General features: G+C 30.4%; 1 protein-coding gene across 3 annotated transcripts in view; it reads right to left on the minus strand.

Moving 5' to 3' along the window:
• Nucleotides 1-16,981, minus strand: part of LOC122519947 (serine/threonine-protein kinase BRSK2) — a 28,616-nt gene extending 11,635 nt beyond the window's left edge. For all 3 annotated transcript variants that reach the window (XM_043639779.1, XM_043639778.1, XM_043639780.1), the window contains exons 1-5: nucleotides 15,713-16,981; nucleotides 2,119-2,299; nucleotides 1,754-1,894; nucleotides 400-550; nucleotides 42-257 (exon numbers count right to left, since the gene is read on the minus strand). In XM_043639779.1, coding sequence (XP_043495714.1) covers nucleotides 42-257; nucleotides 400-550; nucleotides 1,754-1,894; nucleotides 2,119-2,299; nucleotides 15,713-15,812 — 789 coding nt within the window. In that variant the 5' untranslated portion in view covers nucleotides 15,813-16,981. The remainder of the gene's footprint in view (nucleotides 1-41; nucleotides 258-399; nucleotides 551-1,753; nucleotides 1,895-2,118; nucleotides 2,300-15,712) is intronic.
• Between the last annotated feature and the right edge of the window lie 297 nt (nucleotides 16,982-17,278).

A 17,278-nucleotide genomic window follows, 5' to 3' on the forward strand; every position in this document is an offset into this window, starting at 1 on the left:
TGTACATCGAAATTCGATTTACTATTGGATAAGTAGCTTACCGTTAATCTTTTGTCCGGATCAACCTCTATCATTCCTCGAAGTAGATTCTGACATTCGGGTGGTACGAAGTGTGGTATGTAAAACACTCCTCGTTTAACTTTCTCTAATAATTTTCTTAGATTATCATCGTCGAAAGGTAATGCACCAACTAAAAGTGCATAAAGGATAACACCGCAAGACCATACGTCTGCTTTTCTACCGTCGTATTTTTCACCCTGAAAAAACAAATAAACAAACCACATATACACATATTAGAAGAAAAAAATCTTCTTTAAAATTTAACAATTTTTTTTTGTTTAAATGAGAGCAACGAATATAGAGCATTCAATTTTGTTCTCATTAAATGACAATACTTACTCTGATTACTTCGGGACAAGCATAATGAGGCGAACCACAGCTTGTTTCCAACATCGAACCTGCTGGCTGCAACGACGCCATTCCAAAGTCCGCTATTTTAATATTGTTCTTCTCGTCCAATAACAAATTTTCAGGCTTTAAATCTCTATGACTGAAAAAGTCAGAAACAAAAAACAAAAAAGAACAACTTCTGAGTTTGAGTTCAATTTATAAAACGTGTGTTCTCGTGTATCGTCGGTGATAATTATGACATTGGCATAAATATAACCAAAAAAAGAGAAGAATTATTTTTTAAATTTATTTTTGATCACACAATGACAACATCAGAATCTCCATTTTATCCATTTTTTTAAACTCATGCTAATGTCATAATTTCCATCGGGAATACGCCATAAGGAAACTTTGGTATCTTTTATTCGTTCGCACGAATGAATGGAATATTCGATCGGAGGAAAACCAATGTTACGAATGGTGGTTAGGCGTCTTCTTCTTGTAAAATTAGGTCTAACCCAAGAGAGAAAATATATTCGATTGACGGCACAGTTTTCTTGATACGCTTTGCCAACTAGGCCTTCCGAACTTCACCCTCACTGTGTGCCCTTTGTTTTGCTTCCTTTCCCCCCCCATTCCTCCTCTGTTTCCAAATCCCCCACACCCCCGTTTATTTCACTCCTTAAGAAACGAATCCTTAACCCAATTCGTAGAACTCATAGTAGAGAGAGAGAGAGAGAGAGAGAGACCAAGAACGTTTCGATTACGTAACTGAATATTACGTGTCTACTTTTAATAAACTTCTTAAGAAATTCTAAAGGGGTAGGTTTTTGTAAATTGTATTACGTATTAGTAATATTCAGGTATTCATAATGTTTGCATTTTATCTTCTGAGATAAGTGAACAATTACAAAATTAATTATCTAATTCGCGAATGTTCTTATCGAAAATAATTAAATAATACTTAGAAATAATTTTTTTTTTAAACTTCAGGATTGTGTAATTAAATATTGCAGAAGAATATGTCTATTTAATGGTTACAACAATTGAACAAATTTATAACGTTTTAAAATAAATTTGTATGAATTATTAAATTTCGGACTAATTGTTTTCTTTTTATAGAAAAGAAAAATTTCAGTCCCACGACAAAGTAACATCAGTTGATACATTTCCCAATATTATAGGAAAATATGATTTTTATGGAAAATAATGGTTCACCCTTCTTCCCGAGTCAGCAATCCTTCGCGAACTAAATATATTTTTTCTTCCTGACAGATTTTCTTGTTTATGATAAAAGAAAAATGTAGCCGATTTATTTACAGTTAGGATAATAAAAAACATTTGTGATTAAACATTAACTTACCATATGCTATGGCTATGGCAAAAGTCTAATGCGGAAATGATTTGTCGAAAAAACCTTCTGGCCTCTTTCGGCGTTAATCTACCCTTCTTAACCAGATAATCGAAGAGCTCTCCACCTGAGACGTGTTCCAGAACGAGGTATCTGCATAAAAAGTAAGAAACAAAAACAAAAAAAAAACAAAAATAAATTAAACGAACAAGATCAATAAATTATTTCCAATAAAAATAACAAATCTGAATCATTCAAAAAATGTTTTTTTGTTGTTGTTCGTTTATAAGAATTACAATATAACGATGTTCGAATCATAATGAATTTATTAAAGAACGGATAAATAATAAATTCGTAATTGAAAATGATTGACTTACAGATATTTCTTATTCTCGTAGACATCAGAAAGGCCGAGAACGTGGGGATGATCTATTAGCTTCATAATGGCGATTTCGCGTTCAACTTTCATCAACACGGACTCCGACAATTTTTCACGGTTGATGATCTTGATCGCCACCTTTTTGCCCAACACGCAGTGAACGCCCAGTTTGACCAATCCTTTAAAAAAATGATTTAACAAAAAATATATTAATTAAAAACACAAAAAATATCATTTCAATGCGAGTATATAATAATCGTATGATATAATAATAAACGTTTATTTTTCTTTAATCGTTGCATTATTTCCACCCCAGTCCCCATAAGAAGAATCGACATTTGACATTGTCTCTAAGTACACGAATTATCTGAAATTCTCGTGTTACCTTTAAGTACTTACATAATAATAAGAAAATACGAATCATTCGATATACCCACACGTACTCGAATTTCTCCTATCCCATTTTACCCTTTGAACCTTTAACTTATCTTTGAGGGGTTCGATTCCATGGGCTGGAATATGAACGCACGTGTACACACAGAAACGTTCTCGAGTAAACATCGTTTCTCGAGTGGTTTCATATTTCTACCACTTATATATATTATATAATAAATTCACTAACATAAATTATAACTTATAGAACAACAATAAAAAATGACACGAAACAACAAACATACAGAGCTTAATGTTTAATATATCCTTTTAAAGAAGTACTTCAAAAAATATATATAATAATATATATATATATATATGTTAAAATATAAAAGTTTAAAACGTTAAATTGTGTTGTGAAATAATTTCAAGATTGCTGTAAGAAATTCACCAAATATGCGGAAAAATCGTCTCGAGTTGTTGGTTCGAGTGCAAAGGGTTAAATACATAACATAAATATTAATTTGATAGAATTAACGTTATTGTTAATTATTCAAAAACGATTATAATTTCTCTCTTTGATCGTACTATTCATTTAATTGTCATTAAAATTAAAATGAGAATTCGATTGTAGAATAATGCAAATCTTCTTTCTCATTTTTCTTTCATATTTCCTTTTGTTTCTTTTATTTCTTTTATTTTAATGGAAAAATAAGGCTCTTTATTTCTGTGTAAAACACAAAGATAAGATTACGGAAGGAAGGAAGGAAGGAAGGAATGAAGGAAGGAAGGAAGGAAGAAAGGAAAGTAGAAAAAGGATCGAAGAAGAAAGGAAAGTATCGTCTGTAGTTTCCTGCTATCAAGTATTACACGTACATTAAAACGTTTGATCAATATAATATAAGGGATTGTGAATAAAAACGGTACTCGCGAATAAGTTCATCAAATCTTCAAAATGGAAATGAGAAAAAGAAAAAAGGTATTAATAAATAAAACAACAAGAAGAAATCAAACTAAATATGAGCATTATATCGAATTCTTTGAAATAAATTTTTATTACAATGGACCATCACTACCACGTTACCCATTATCTATATTTCCTATTTTTTTTTCCCTTATTAATTATTTCAAATAAAAGATTAAATAATTACCTCGAAAGTTTGTGCAATTATATAATATAAATTCGTAAATAATAACTTTTAAACGAGAACTTATTAATATTTCTAATAAAGTATGTCGAAATGACAAATAATGCAATTGGTAATGTAAGTTACATTTTCTACCACGAATATTTTCCCATTGCATAGTTTCGGTTAATAGGAGGGTGGCTCGATAGATACGATTTGCATAGTTGACGATGATATAGCGTTTCCGTTGAATTAATTCGAAGCATCGATCTTTGTTTAAAAGAGAGAGAGAGAGAAATAGAAATAGAATCAGAGATACATATCTCGAAATGATGACAGTGATTGCATCAAGTCCTTCGACCTTTTTTATTTCCGTTACGAATCTAACAATTCTATTCGAGGTTCACGTACGATCAATGTAACTTGTCATTTGTTATCGGTGATCGAAAATATTTGAAATTGTCTGATTGATAAAGAATTACTTAACTCGCAAGTTTAACGTTTTAAGAAAAAGAGAAAAGTAAATATCGTTGGTTATTTCGAGAGACGTTCGTCTTGTAATTAAAATTAAAAAGACGAGGTTTGAATCGTTTTTAATGAGAAAAATAACACCCCTCTTTTTTCAAACCATTTATGAACAGAAATAAAAATACGTGTGTGTATATTCGTGTGTGTGTGTGTGTGTGTGTGTCAAGTAAGGTAAAACGGTATAGTCTAGACCGTTTTACGAAACGCATAATTAACCTATGAGAGGAGTACTCTTACTTATGAAATTATTTCTCGTCTGCAGAGATACGTACGGTGAATACAACCCCTAAACCTTTTTTTTACACGGTTCAAATATATATCCTGTATAATAGTTTACGTTTTGTTCAATTATTTTCATTTGAACTTAATTTTTTGCGTATATTGGTATTTTTATATATATATACAGGGTGTCCCACATAACTCTAGTCACGATTGTTCAAGTACTTACGATAATCTGACAAAAAAATACTTTAAACAAAAGTTGATCTGTTTGTGATTGGAAAAAATTGTGAAAAAAATTCGCAAAAAGGCCTGAAACAGCACTGTGGTATTGTTTGTGTTTTGTTTAAGTAACAATAAATCACACACATAAGTAAGTTATTTGTTTTTAAAAGTACTTGTGCCGTTTATTCGCCGGCGGCAAGTAAAATAATTTTCTGTTTAAATCTTAATTTTTTTGCTTTCGAGGTCATCCGAAGGCCATAGTATACTATATCGTTGAATTCGTATTAATATAAGCTATAATACTGTAAAGTCAAAAATACTAAGTGGCAATTAAAAAAATAAATATAGTCATAACAAACATTAAAAAAAAAAGTTTTTTCGAACTTTTTTTACTGCAGTGTATAGCCAATCAAAAACAGATCAACTTTTGTTTAAAGTATTTTTTTGTCAGATTATCGCAAGTATTTGAAAAATCGTGACTAGAGTTATGTGGGACACCCTGTATACATATATGTATATATGCTCTTTGTTAATTTGATTTGATAAAATTGGAAATCATATCCATGTTAACACCATACTTTATAATGAAATATTCGATTCAATATTATTTCAAAATAATATCATCCGATTGATTTTATTATCAAATAAATAATCTGATATCTTATTAAATATTATAGTAGAAAATTAATTGATTTTTATTATACGTTATTATTATTTTAATTTTATTTCTTTTTAGGTGTTATCTTTATAGTTGAATTTTAATTATCAATAAAGTATCAATCGTATTATCACGATATTCGCGTTAAAATGTAGTCTCCACGTATCTCTATGCAATTACGATGGTAACCGTAATTCTATATGGTTATATTCAGTACATAATTGACTTAGCAAGACTCTGAGGTAAAGTTCGCGTTGACACACTCTACTTCTCTCTCTCTCTCTTTATCTTTTGAACACATTCCCGTGTATTCCTAATGCATCTTAGTCTTGCATACGGTGCAACGAGATAAATTACCTATTAAAACAGCAATCTCTGATAAAAATGCACAGAATCGGATTCGAATTTAACACGCTGAATAATTATTTCTATTAAATTATACGAATATATTTATCAGGTGGTTAAAAAAAAAGTCTAAAATGTATACAATGAGTAACAAAATTATTCATAACAATTGTTATAAATTATAAACAATTGACATTTCCTTGCAATGCAATCTTATTAAATTCTAACGATACTGAATGTTTTTTTTGATTGGAAAAGAGAAATCGCAACGATCCAAAAATTTACCAAGGAAAAAAAAATCCTTCGAAACCGTCTACTTTGGTCTACCCCAAAAATAAAAACGGTACTCGTTCAGGGTTGAAACAAAAGGGTTCTGCTTTGTTCTCAGAGAATATGCACGTTTCGAAGTGGGAGATGCATTATCGATGGACAACACATCCATCCATAGACTGCATCAACTGTGGCAGATGAAACGTGTTTTAATCGAAGATGGATATTTCAAGGGGAGATATCACACAAGGTTTAGCCTACAGTACAATATCTGACGTGTAATTTCGTGACTGGCGTCGACTGAGCCGCACTTCTCGCCAAATCGGATAGAATTGCATTACTGCCACGGATGGACATTGAAGTGCACTTTCACTAACGACATGCATCACGCACGATTCATTGATATCAACTCGATAGTAACATTGCATTGTTTGATATTCCCGAAATTCTAATATCTGTTATTTCTTTGTTTTTTTCTTATATTTAAACAATTTTATTTAGACACATTTTTATGGGTAAATATATACACGTTTGTATATTGCAAATATTTGAACATAATTTTATAAGAATATAGTTTCGATATGCTAAAATAAAAAAAAGTAATCCTTAAATGTATTTATGTAAATTTAACGTTAACACCTTTTCCTGTATTTTTGATCACACATTTTACATTAAACTATTATGATTTTTTTATATACATGTATAGATTATTTAAATTTGTAAAGATACAAATTGTGCTAACAAAAGTATACAAAATGTTTATGTGGTTACACGCATGTAACGACGAGTTTACCAGAAAATATTACATTGAGGAAGTCCCGTTTATGTCGGCGTAGTTATTCTTGCACATCTGTCAGAATGTCTCTCAGAAAGTTTCGTACTTGAATCCATGTCAAAGCGTTGGAACTCGACATCCTTTTTCAAGTAATTTATTCTACCCGATGTTTCTACGTACTTTTATATATACAGAATGACTCAAAAGTTACTAAACCATTTAAAAATAGAATAACTTTTTGAAGTTATTTATGTATGTATGAAAAATTTACATTTATTCTTAAAAAAAAACAATAAATATACTTTTTGGAAATGATCTTTAATTAGCTTTATAGGTTATGTCTATCAAATGACCACCATTTTGTTCTCGAAAATGGTGGGGTCTTAAATGGCCTCTTCTCGCAATGGTCTAGTGACTTTTGGGTCACCCTATATATGAGTAGCTTACCTAATCTTTTACCATTTGACAAAAGAACAGCTTTTCCTTCTTAGCAACTAAATGTATACTCGTATTATACATACCTACGGAATATTTCAGAGAATAACTATTTTTCATTTTTAAATAAGTTGAACTCACATCCTGATCAAATTTTTCATTTCAATAACATGAACATTTTATTTTGTAATACATGAAGTAAACTTAATAATATTTTACTTCATATAATTGTCGAAATTTATTTTCTGGTTAGCAAATTTAATAACAATTTATTGTATGTAAAATTTGCTTGGCAGTCAATGAGTTAAAGATTATATTTACAATATTAACAATTTTATAATTTTTTATTAATTATACACAAAAATAACAAAATCAACCCCATTCATATATTTGACAAATGTGCAAGCAAATAATTGAATGAATTTTTATTGAAATAAGTTCGATAATTTAATTAGAAACGTATTAATTTATCAACGAATTGAAAGAATACAATGACAAGGAAATTAAGGTCAACGAAAAATTTCAATATTTACCTCATTAATTGAGAATTAGCGTGCACTTTCAGAAGTGCTTTTTAATTACACGTTCTTTTCATCAAATGTGAAAAGTATAGTAATAGTTATTTCGAAATCTCACATATACACCCGGTATATCGCGTGTAAGTAAAATACACGTGTACATACAAGTTCAATGATTATGTTCTTGACTCATCGTCATCGTAGAAAGACGAACGTCTACGTAAGGTTTCGCTGATATTTTCTAATCCGATTGAACCTTTTTTCTTTGACGTAATTGGCTACGTGAATTAGATATAAAGGAAGAAAAATATGAAGAACTTACACGTTGATATTTCCAGTAGAATGGTCGAATGTGATATTTGGAATAATCGTACATTTTAATTAAAATCTCGTAATAATCCGATGCATATTGAAATTTATTTATATATTAAAACTTTCATCACTCGACGATTAAATAAATTTCTGTTAAAAAAAATAATAAATAAAAATAATACGCGAAATCACACGTAACAATATACGTCATGGTGTATAATTAAAAAATTATCAAGACAGCTTTCCTTAAAAAGAAAAAAATCACTATCATTCTCTACGATGAATGAACGGTAAACGTATTTTTTCTTTTTTTTTTATTTCGATTTTATTTCCAAACATTTCTCTGAAATCGCTAAGTTTCACCCTCGAAACCATTTTTATCGAGCATTTATGCAAATCGAGAGAATAATTTGTAGTAAAAGGTTCAAATAAAATACAAAATAGAAAAAAAAGAAAACGGGAGGTATAAAAAGAACAAAACTTTCTCTTCCTCTCCCTCTGTCTTTCTCTCTCTCTCTCTCTCTCTCTCTCTCTCTCTCATGTTTTATTCCTGTTTTTATATCGTAAAAATTCTGGAAAATATGCAAATGAGTTTATGAAGTGCACTCCTCTTACTCGAACCAATTCTTTCCTTTCTTTCTTTTTTTTATTTCGTCTATTTTTTAAAATACATTTACGAAAATGAAAGGATGGTGTGTGGTGGTAAGGGAGCGGGGAAGCTGACCCATGAACATATCGAATTATTTCTCGATATTTTCCAATTTATGTGTTTCATCTAATTATTGATACAACTAATTCGATACTCTTAATTTGTTCTTTCTCTTCTACTTCTTTTTTTCCTTTGTTCTTTTAACAATGTTTTTACATGTCTAACATGATTGGATGGAATTGCATTATTTGATAGTAGCTATTTTAACTATCATAAAAGGAAATAAAATGATATTTTCACGTGCGTAAGCGTACACGCGTCATTCTATTCAAGAAATAAAAAATAAAGTTCATAAGTTACGTTTGTTAAAAGTATAGAACAAGTGAATTAAACATCTCCGAAATTCTTTCAAAATGTCTGTGAAACTGTAGAAAAACCAAAAAAAAAAATTAAACGGAATAAATCATATATCGTACAGGAAGTAAGAAAACTTTTTCGAAAAAGTTTTGGCAATCGAGATTTAGGTCAAATATCGTAGTCATGCTAAATCTTTGCCAATAGGAGTTAACTTTTATTTCGAAATATAATATTATCAAGATGGAAAGGTGATTAGACGAGAAAGCTTTTTTTTCCTTTCTTTTTCTACAAGAATTATTACAATTTTACATAAAAAGAAAAAAAAAGAGAGAGAAATTTCATTCGTACGAATAAGGTAATCTTGAAAAGAACGGGGATGAGAGTAAAAGTTTTTTTACAAATTCCAAAAATCTGTCTCTTTGCTTGTACTTTAGGATTTAAAATGAATTCATCGAGAAGAATTGTTCATTCTAATTGATTAAAAATTACTAAAGATTGATTTAAGGGCGTAAACGTTGTTATCGATATTGTTTGATGCAACTTAAAATGATGCATTTTATTATTTCGTTGCATCTTAATTCCATTTACAAAACTAGATAATAAAAATATATTTACATGCATATTACATTATCGTATCTAATGTAATCAACAAAACTCTAATGATCCATTTAAACAATTTAAATAAAAATAAAATGTTCTGCAACAAGAACGTATATTTATAATGTTATTTTTTTTTCTTTTGTTCTGAAATATTTTAGAAAGAATCATCGTAGGAAAAATGAAAATACCTTCGAGCCTTGCAGGATATACAGTGTGCTTAAATGTAAGTACGAACCTGTGCTCGTTGTTTCCCTGTACCCTTCAACAAAACGTAATAGCAGAAGGGTGCACCGAAGTATATACACGCTAGCCGCTTTATTATTCAAAGTGTTTGCAGTATGTGAAATGCAATCGACGTTGTGTGTATCTGTGTGTATGTAGATAGGTATATATGTATGCAAGTATGCGTATATATATTTGTATGTGTATGTGATTATGCGTATTTCTGTCTCTCTCTCTCCCTCTTTCTCTTTCTCTTTCTATATGTGTATGCTCGATATTGAAACGCTCGTAAAAACAACATCCATACTTTTCACTCTGAACTTGTAAATAAAATACGGTAGAAAGAGTTGAACTTTATTCACGAGGGATTAAGAAAAAAAAAAGAAAAAGAAAATAAAATATTCCAACCGATCTACTAGATTCGGATTAACATTAACAAGCGATAAGATAAATGTGATGTAATAATCTACTTTTTTTTTTTAACACTTCATTGCATAGATATGATCATAGATTAAATTTAAGAACTATTCATTTTTTTATTTTTTTTTTCGGGGAAATGAGTTTCTCTGATTTTCGTCGAATTTGTATTATAATTATAATTATATCTACAAACATATTAAATACTGATTTAACGATAAATATAATGAAAGGAATGTGCATACAGAAAAAAATTGCATTTTTCTTTTTATTCGACAAAAAATATTATTTGTTCATATTTGCAAGAATTTCTACTTACAAATTTAGTATAGTAAATGGAAATAATGTATGAACGAATGAATAAAAATAGCTTAAAATTATGTTGTTTTTTATTTCATGGTTAATTTTATTAAAAGAAGAATAGTTTGAACGAATGTATTAAGATTCAAAACTAAACAAATACATTTAATTCTATCGTTTGGACATGCTCATTCTTTCTCGTTTTTGAACAAATTTGATCGCGAGGGAATCCCATTTACCCGAAGAATTTTTTTTATTCTATCCGACGGAAAGCAGTAAAGGTGGATGGTGATGCTTTCGCTAAGAAAGAACAAAGTTCGTTGCCGTTGGAAATGGATCTTTCAAACAACGTTAAAAGATTCAAAGCCATTCACCTTTTTTATTTCTTTCCCCTTTTCTTTTCTAACTGCTTTGAAATCAAATCTTTCCAAAAAAGAAACCTTTCATATTTTTCTATCTACTTTTCTTTCATTAGTTTTTCTATCTACAATAGACATTCCAATTAAACACCGGAGGATTTAAATATTTAAATTTTAAAAATATGAAAAAATATGAAACAAAATCTACGTAAAAGTATGTAATAATATGTACAAATATATATTCCCATCATACGAATACATAATTCAATATCTCGTTGTATATAAATTTTGAACACAAATCAAGAAACGTGTAATAATAAAAAATAATAAAATCAAATTTTATTTTTTTTTTTAAATTCTTCTTTAAAAAAATAACTTAATTTATAATTCAAACGAAAATAACGAAAAATAATATATACTCTGTACTGGTTTAAATTGATACATTTGGATTCCATCAATTAAACATTATTTAATTACCTTTTAAGTATATATTCATATATATATATATATAATAAGAAGATCCAAACTATACGTTAGAATATTTGTTTATCAACAAATTAAGTCACAAAAAATTGTAGAAAAAAAAAAGAAACGTATCAAGTTGTCATAGGGGTAGTTTCCGTACTCGCTGTTCTAAGAAGAATTGAATATAAATGCCAGTTAATCGTCTACGTGTTCATATATTATAAGAATATTATGAGAATGGTGTTAATCACACCTTACTGAAAGAACAACGTTGCACCGATTCATCTCTTTAGTCTACCACCTTCGATCCTATTGATTTTTCGCGTCACGCCCATTCGTCCAATCCGCGTACTCTCTTTGCTGCACCGTTTAGTACCTCTCTCAGAAGAATGCTATTGTAACTATAGTATATCCTTCTTTCGTTAATGTCTTCATCGATTACTTACCGTTCGACCATTGTACACGCACCCATACACATACAGATACACAAAAATGCATACACATGTATATATATATATATACACAGTATAAGCTTATAATTCAAACCATGTTCATAGCACGACGACCAGCTATTTCATTACTCATTCCTTGACTAAGGAATTTAGAACGTCGAATAGAATTTCATTCGTCCTATCAACATATCTTATTGTCACATACCTCAAATAAATCTTATTTTATCAAATAGTAGTAGTTCATTGCGAACACCATAGTCTAAACATTTTAATGAGTTGATTTGGGTCATCAATAATTACTTTTCTTTTTAGATTTAATTTCTAATTAGTTAGGAAACATTATTATTACTCTAAGCAAAACCTAAAAGATTAATTGAGGTAAAATCAAACGAAGATGGTTAGTTTATTTTCGTTTCATTCGTTTTACTTCATTGTTATGATCCATGTTATTATACGTTACTGCTTTCTTTCATTATTATCGAACATAATTCTTAACCGTTTCATTGATTTTCACGTTCCCTTTTTGGTCTAATAAATGTTCTAATAATATCTTTGATTACATTTGATCGCACCTACTTATTAGGCCTTCCAAAGTCTCTAATTGTCTGTGACAGAGTTTACACGCTCTATTATCTAAATTTAGCCAGTATTTATCACCACATTGTCACCACATGTTACCCTTGCTACCTCCTTTTTGGCTATCATTAACGCCATTTCTTGTAACATATTTCAATGTCCCATAATCTAATGAATATATGTATGTATCTAATTTATATTATCTTGTATCTAGAATTTCAATCATTTTAATCTCACGTTTGCTAATATTTACATTTTTAATGATAATCCTATTTGAAATCTCTAAAGGGTTGTAATGATCCAATATCAAGCCCAATAAGTAATAATCTGTTTTAATTACAACGTTATAACTACCGATAATTTGATAATAAATGGATAAAATGTTTTACCTAGTCTTATGTTCTTATTTTTTCTTTTCTTATTTCTTTTTTTTGGTAATATTTTAATTAACTTTTTTATATGAACTAAAATTGTATTTCACGAGAGACTTTATGAGTTAACGATGATGTACTGTTATTTCTTCTACCATTCATTATGCTACACTAATCTGGTATATGTAAGGGTGTTGTACTTCGAGTATACTTTAATTAGGTATATGTATATACATATATGTATCACGTTGGTTTGGGTTGCCTCAAACTTTTCGCGATACCTTGGCTCTGTTTATAAAACTTTGATTTTTCTTTTACTTTGGCCTTAAAAATGTAGGAGAATATATTTGTTGTTCGATAACTATCTTATGGCTAATATTTTTCTGTTTTTTTTCACACTTGTTGAGTATTTACATAAGCACTTTTAAATTCTACAATTGATATAAAGTAAATTTAAGTGGTGGTTGTTTCTGATATGACCTTGTTTCCGAAGTATTTATAAAATTTCTACTTTTCTTTTTAACAAAATGTTTTCTTTTGCAATAAAATTAATATCAATATCAAAGTTTAATAATTCTAAAATATGTTACCGCGTAAATGAATTTAAAAATATTGCATTGCAAACGAAAAATCAATTATTTAAGATTGACAATGGGAGTATGAATACTTCTGTGATTCACTGTATACATAGAAATACAATACAAAACGAAATAAAAGATTATGTTTTATTGAACCCCTACAATGTACTAGATACGCAAGCGACGTAAAAGTAAGTTCAAATTGCAAGAAAAAGATAGAAAAAGAGATCAAGAGATCGAGAAATCGTAAAAGCGAATATCTTCGAAAGAAGTACGACTTCTCGATTAACTTTTATTTCCACGATGTTTCGAACGACAACAAATTTATTATTTCACGTCTGTTATAAAGAAAAAGATATATACTTATTATCAAACGGGTCAACAAGATTTATCGTTTTGTTAGATTTTCATTTACAAATAATTGTGATATTATTTATAAAAATATTTGAAAAGAATATAAATAATTAAAAAGAAAATATTCTACGTGAATTTAATAAATAAATAAAATAAACTAAGATATTTGAAAAAGATAGAAAAATTTCGAAATAAAATCTGAACAAATGTTATGATAAATAAAAGAAAAAGGAAAAGAAATAATACGCGTGATTAAAAATTTCCAAAGAGGATTAATAACCTCGAATTCGGATATTACAATTTCTGATTATAAATTTAAAATTGAAAGATTCTTATTAAAATAATTATTCACTGACAATCCTTTCTTTTATTTAACTCAACGATAAAGAAACCGATCTTTCTGTTTAGTATCTTTCTGTCTCGTGACGTTGCGTTGGAAACTACCAAGAGGCGTCGTCGACTATTCCCGTTTTCTGTTTCTCTTTGATACGGTCTAGCTATTGTTTCGCAGAACAAAAAAAGAAAAAAAAAGAAAAAAAAGAATAAGAGAATGCCACGATTAATACATTATGTGAGTTAGCTATACACTCCTCTGGCTGTTTTTGTGCGTATGTATATAAGTAAATAGGTATGTACATATTTACAAAGTATAAATATATACTTTCTACAATAAAAAATTAACCCTAAATAAAAACGTGAATGATACTCTAGAAAATATCTTCATTCATCCTAATTTTAACAAATTCAGTAAATGTCAGTAAAACATCATTTCTTCATTCGCACACAATTAAATTTACTTTCAATCAATCGAACAAACTTGCGAGTGTTTTTCCATCTTTTATCTATACGACGGAAAAAGAAACGAAAAAAAGGAAAAGTAAAAGAAAAAGAAAGATAGGAAATAGTCATCTTTCCACTTGGGTTGTCCAACATAAAAGTTGACAAGCGCACGAAGCGTAGGATGATTGCTGTGATATTTCCACGGAACAAATATATCATAGTTTTATCGATATCCTTTGTAAAAAAAAAAAAGAAAATAGGAAAGAAAAAAAGAATATTAAATTAAACGGTGAATCCTTCACACAGGATTAAACAGAACGTGTCGCTAAAACAGTATTTGCTATATATATGTATAGTATATACATTACGTATAATACGTGTATATGTATACGTATTGTTAACGCTTATTTTTCAGCGTATGCTGTATACTTCAGTCACGAATAGCCGGTTGAGAGGTATTTTAGGATTGAAGAAAATCAAGATCGGATTATTTCGATCCATCGTCTTTCAAAGTGTTTTTTCAACCGAATACATACTTATCATTTTTCTTCTCCCTCTTTCTAATCATTCTATAAATCCAATCGCACTTAAGAACAACAAAGACTTGGAGTGAAGTCCACTTTCTTGAATTCTTGAATGTATGTATGCATGTGTGTTTGTGTGTGTGTGTTTGTGAAACGATCGAATCGTACAGTGGTACAATATAAAACCTCTAAAAGTTACTTTATTATTTATAAAACTTTAGTACCATCAATTCAGAAAATTCAACTAAATTTTATCAACGACAACTTGTCTATTGAAGCTAGTGCATCAGAGGGAGTACAAGGAACGATGAAAGATAACAAGTACAATTATGTATTTCCTCGTTAATTAAAAATGACGCGTGAGTGTACGTGCTTCAAGCTGAACAAGTGTGTAAGTGCATCGTATTTCCCAAAGGGTTGATACAATCCTTCAAAAATGAACTCGTCAACCAACATAGAACGTCTAACGAATGTTATTGAATAGATTATAACATCGGTAAGTATATTTAAATGTAGATAAGTATAACACATGTAGATAGATATAGTATCATTCATCTATTCATTACACACTACGTGTATATATCTATGTACGTATGTGTATGTATACGGTTGTTCCACTTTCCAGCAGGGTCGAGTATGCTGTTCCGATTTCATAGAAATAAATAAGAAGAAACTTGGTCGAAGAGTTAGGGCTAGGGAAATATTACTATCCCTCCTCCCAGCCCCCTATCCCCCCAGATTGAAGATCATTGTTAGATAATAAAAAGGAAAGGAAAGAAAAAACAAAACAACAGCGAGACTTACCGGTCTGCCCTTTACCCAAGGTCTTTTCAAGGCGATAAGGGCCGACATACTGATGAGTCTCCTGGGTGTTGGACCCGACGGGGCTTTCCTTGCCCTGCATCGCAGCCGAGCCACTTTCTTCTTGGTCCGCCAGGTTGAATAGTTTATCCCGCTCGTTCGCGGGTTCTACCCTTTTAGAACCTTGATTTCTTTTATCCTTATTGCACCGGCTTTCGAAGCCTATCCTCTTTTATCTATTTCTCTTATTTTCCTTTTCTTATTTCTAACCTCTCGTCTTTCGCACTATCACTTCTTCCTCTTGACTTTCCTCGATTGCACAAATCGAACCATCGCGTCCTACCGCGACGTATCAAACATCAAAAATCTCTTATTTCGACAAATCTTTTTTGTAGCGCACGTACAACGAATTAAGAGGACGCGTTTTCTTTTAACTTGAGAACACATCGGTATATCACTTTTCCTTGGATTTACGTCGATACTTTTTTAGAAATTCTTATCATCGTGATAGATATGACAATTGGGGAATTTTAAGGAAAGAAAATTAGAGAAGAGAAAGAGGAAGAAGAAGAAGTAGAAGATGAAAGAGTAGGATAAAGGATACGAAGAGATGTTTTATATGTTAGATAATAACAACAACAATAATCATAATGATGATAATAATAATAAAAACAAAGAAAGAAAAAGAAAAAGAACACTGTTGATCAGATCGAGTCACGACGATGATCTACTTCTTCTCTTCCTCGTCGTCGTTTACGTCGTCGCGCCTCCTCGTAACTGCACCTATCAGGTAACAACATCTCGTCTTCTTCTCACGTGAACGATGGTGACGATGACAACAACGACAACAACAACAACAACGACGACGACGACGACGACGATAACGATGACGACAATAATGATGACGATGATGACGACGACGACAACGACGACGACGACGACAATTTTTTTACTCGACGTATATTAATTAACCCAACGACGTCTCTGATGAAATAATCTTCCCTGGACGAAGTAACGTTCGACGCCATTGCGAATACCAGGGAGTATAATAACCGGTGGATTTCTAATAGCACGAATTGTGCTGGAATAATATATTAAAGATTTAAACGATCGAATCGGATGATTAGTATTATAACGATTCCTCGAAAAAATCGAGTAATATCGAGCGTCGCGGTAGACTTTAGACAACGGGAACGTTCATTTGTAATAATAAATCCTTCATTTTACTTTTTTCTCCACCAAATTGGACGGATAAGGAAGAAAATGAAATAGACAGTAAGATATAGATAGAGATAAAGAAAAAGAGAGAGAGAGAGGGTGGGGGGAAAGGAAATTATTCAAAATGAAAGGAACAAATAAAGATGAGAAAACGCGCACGGTACACACTCGCGAATATGATATAACCTTCGTTTACTTCGACCGTTCCTCCTCCACCTTCTCTTCACTCTTCACCCTCACCCTCACCCTCACCCTCACCCTCTTTTTCCACCCACCAACACCCTGTGCGCACTCATACACCACCACCACTAGTAGTAGTAGTAGTAGTAGTAGTAGTAGTAGTAGTAGTAA

The sequence above is a fragment of the Polistes fuscatus genome, unplaced genomic scaffold, assembly GCF_010416935.1.
Source record: "Polistes fuscatus isolate 324 unplaced genomic scaffold, CU_Pfus_HIC Scaffold3, whole genome shotgun sequence".
NCBI lineage: Eukaryota > Metazoa > Arthropoda > Insecta > Hymenoptera > Vespidae > Polistes > Polistes fuscatus.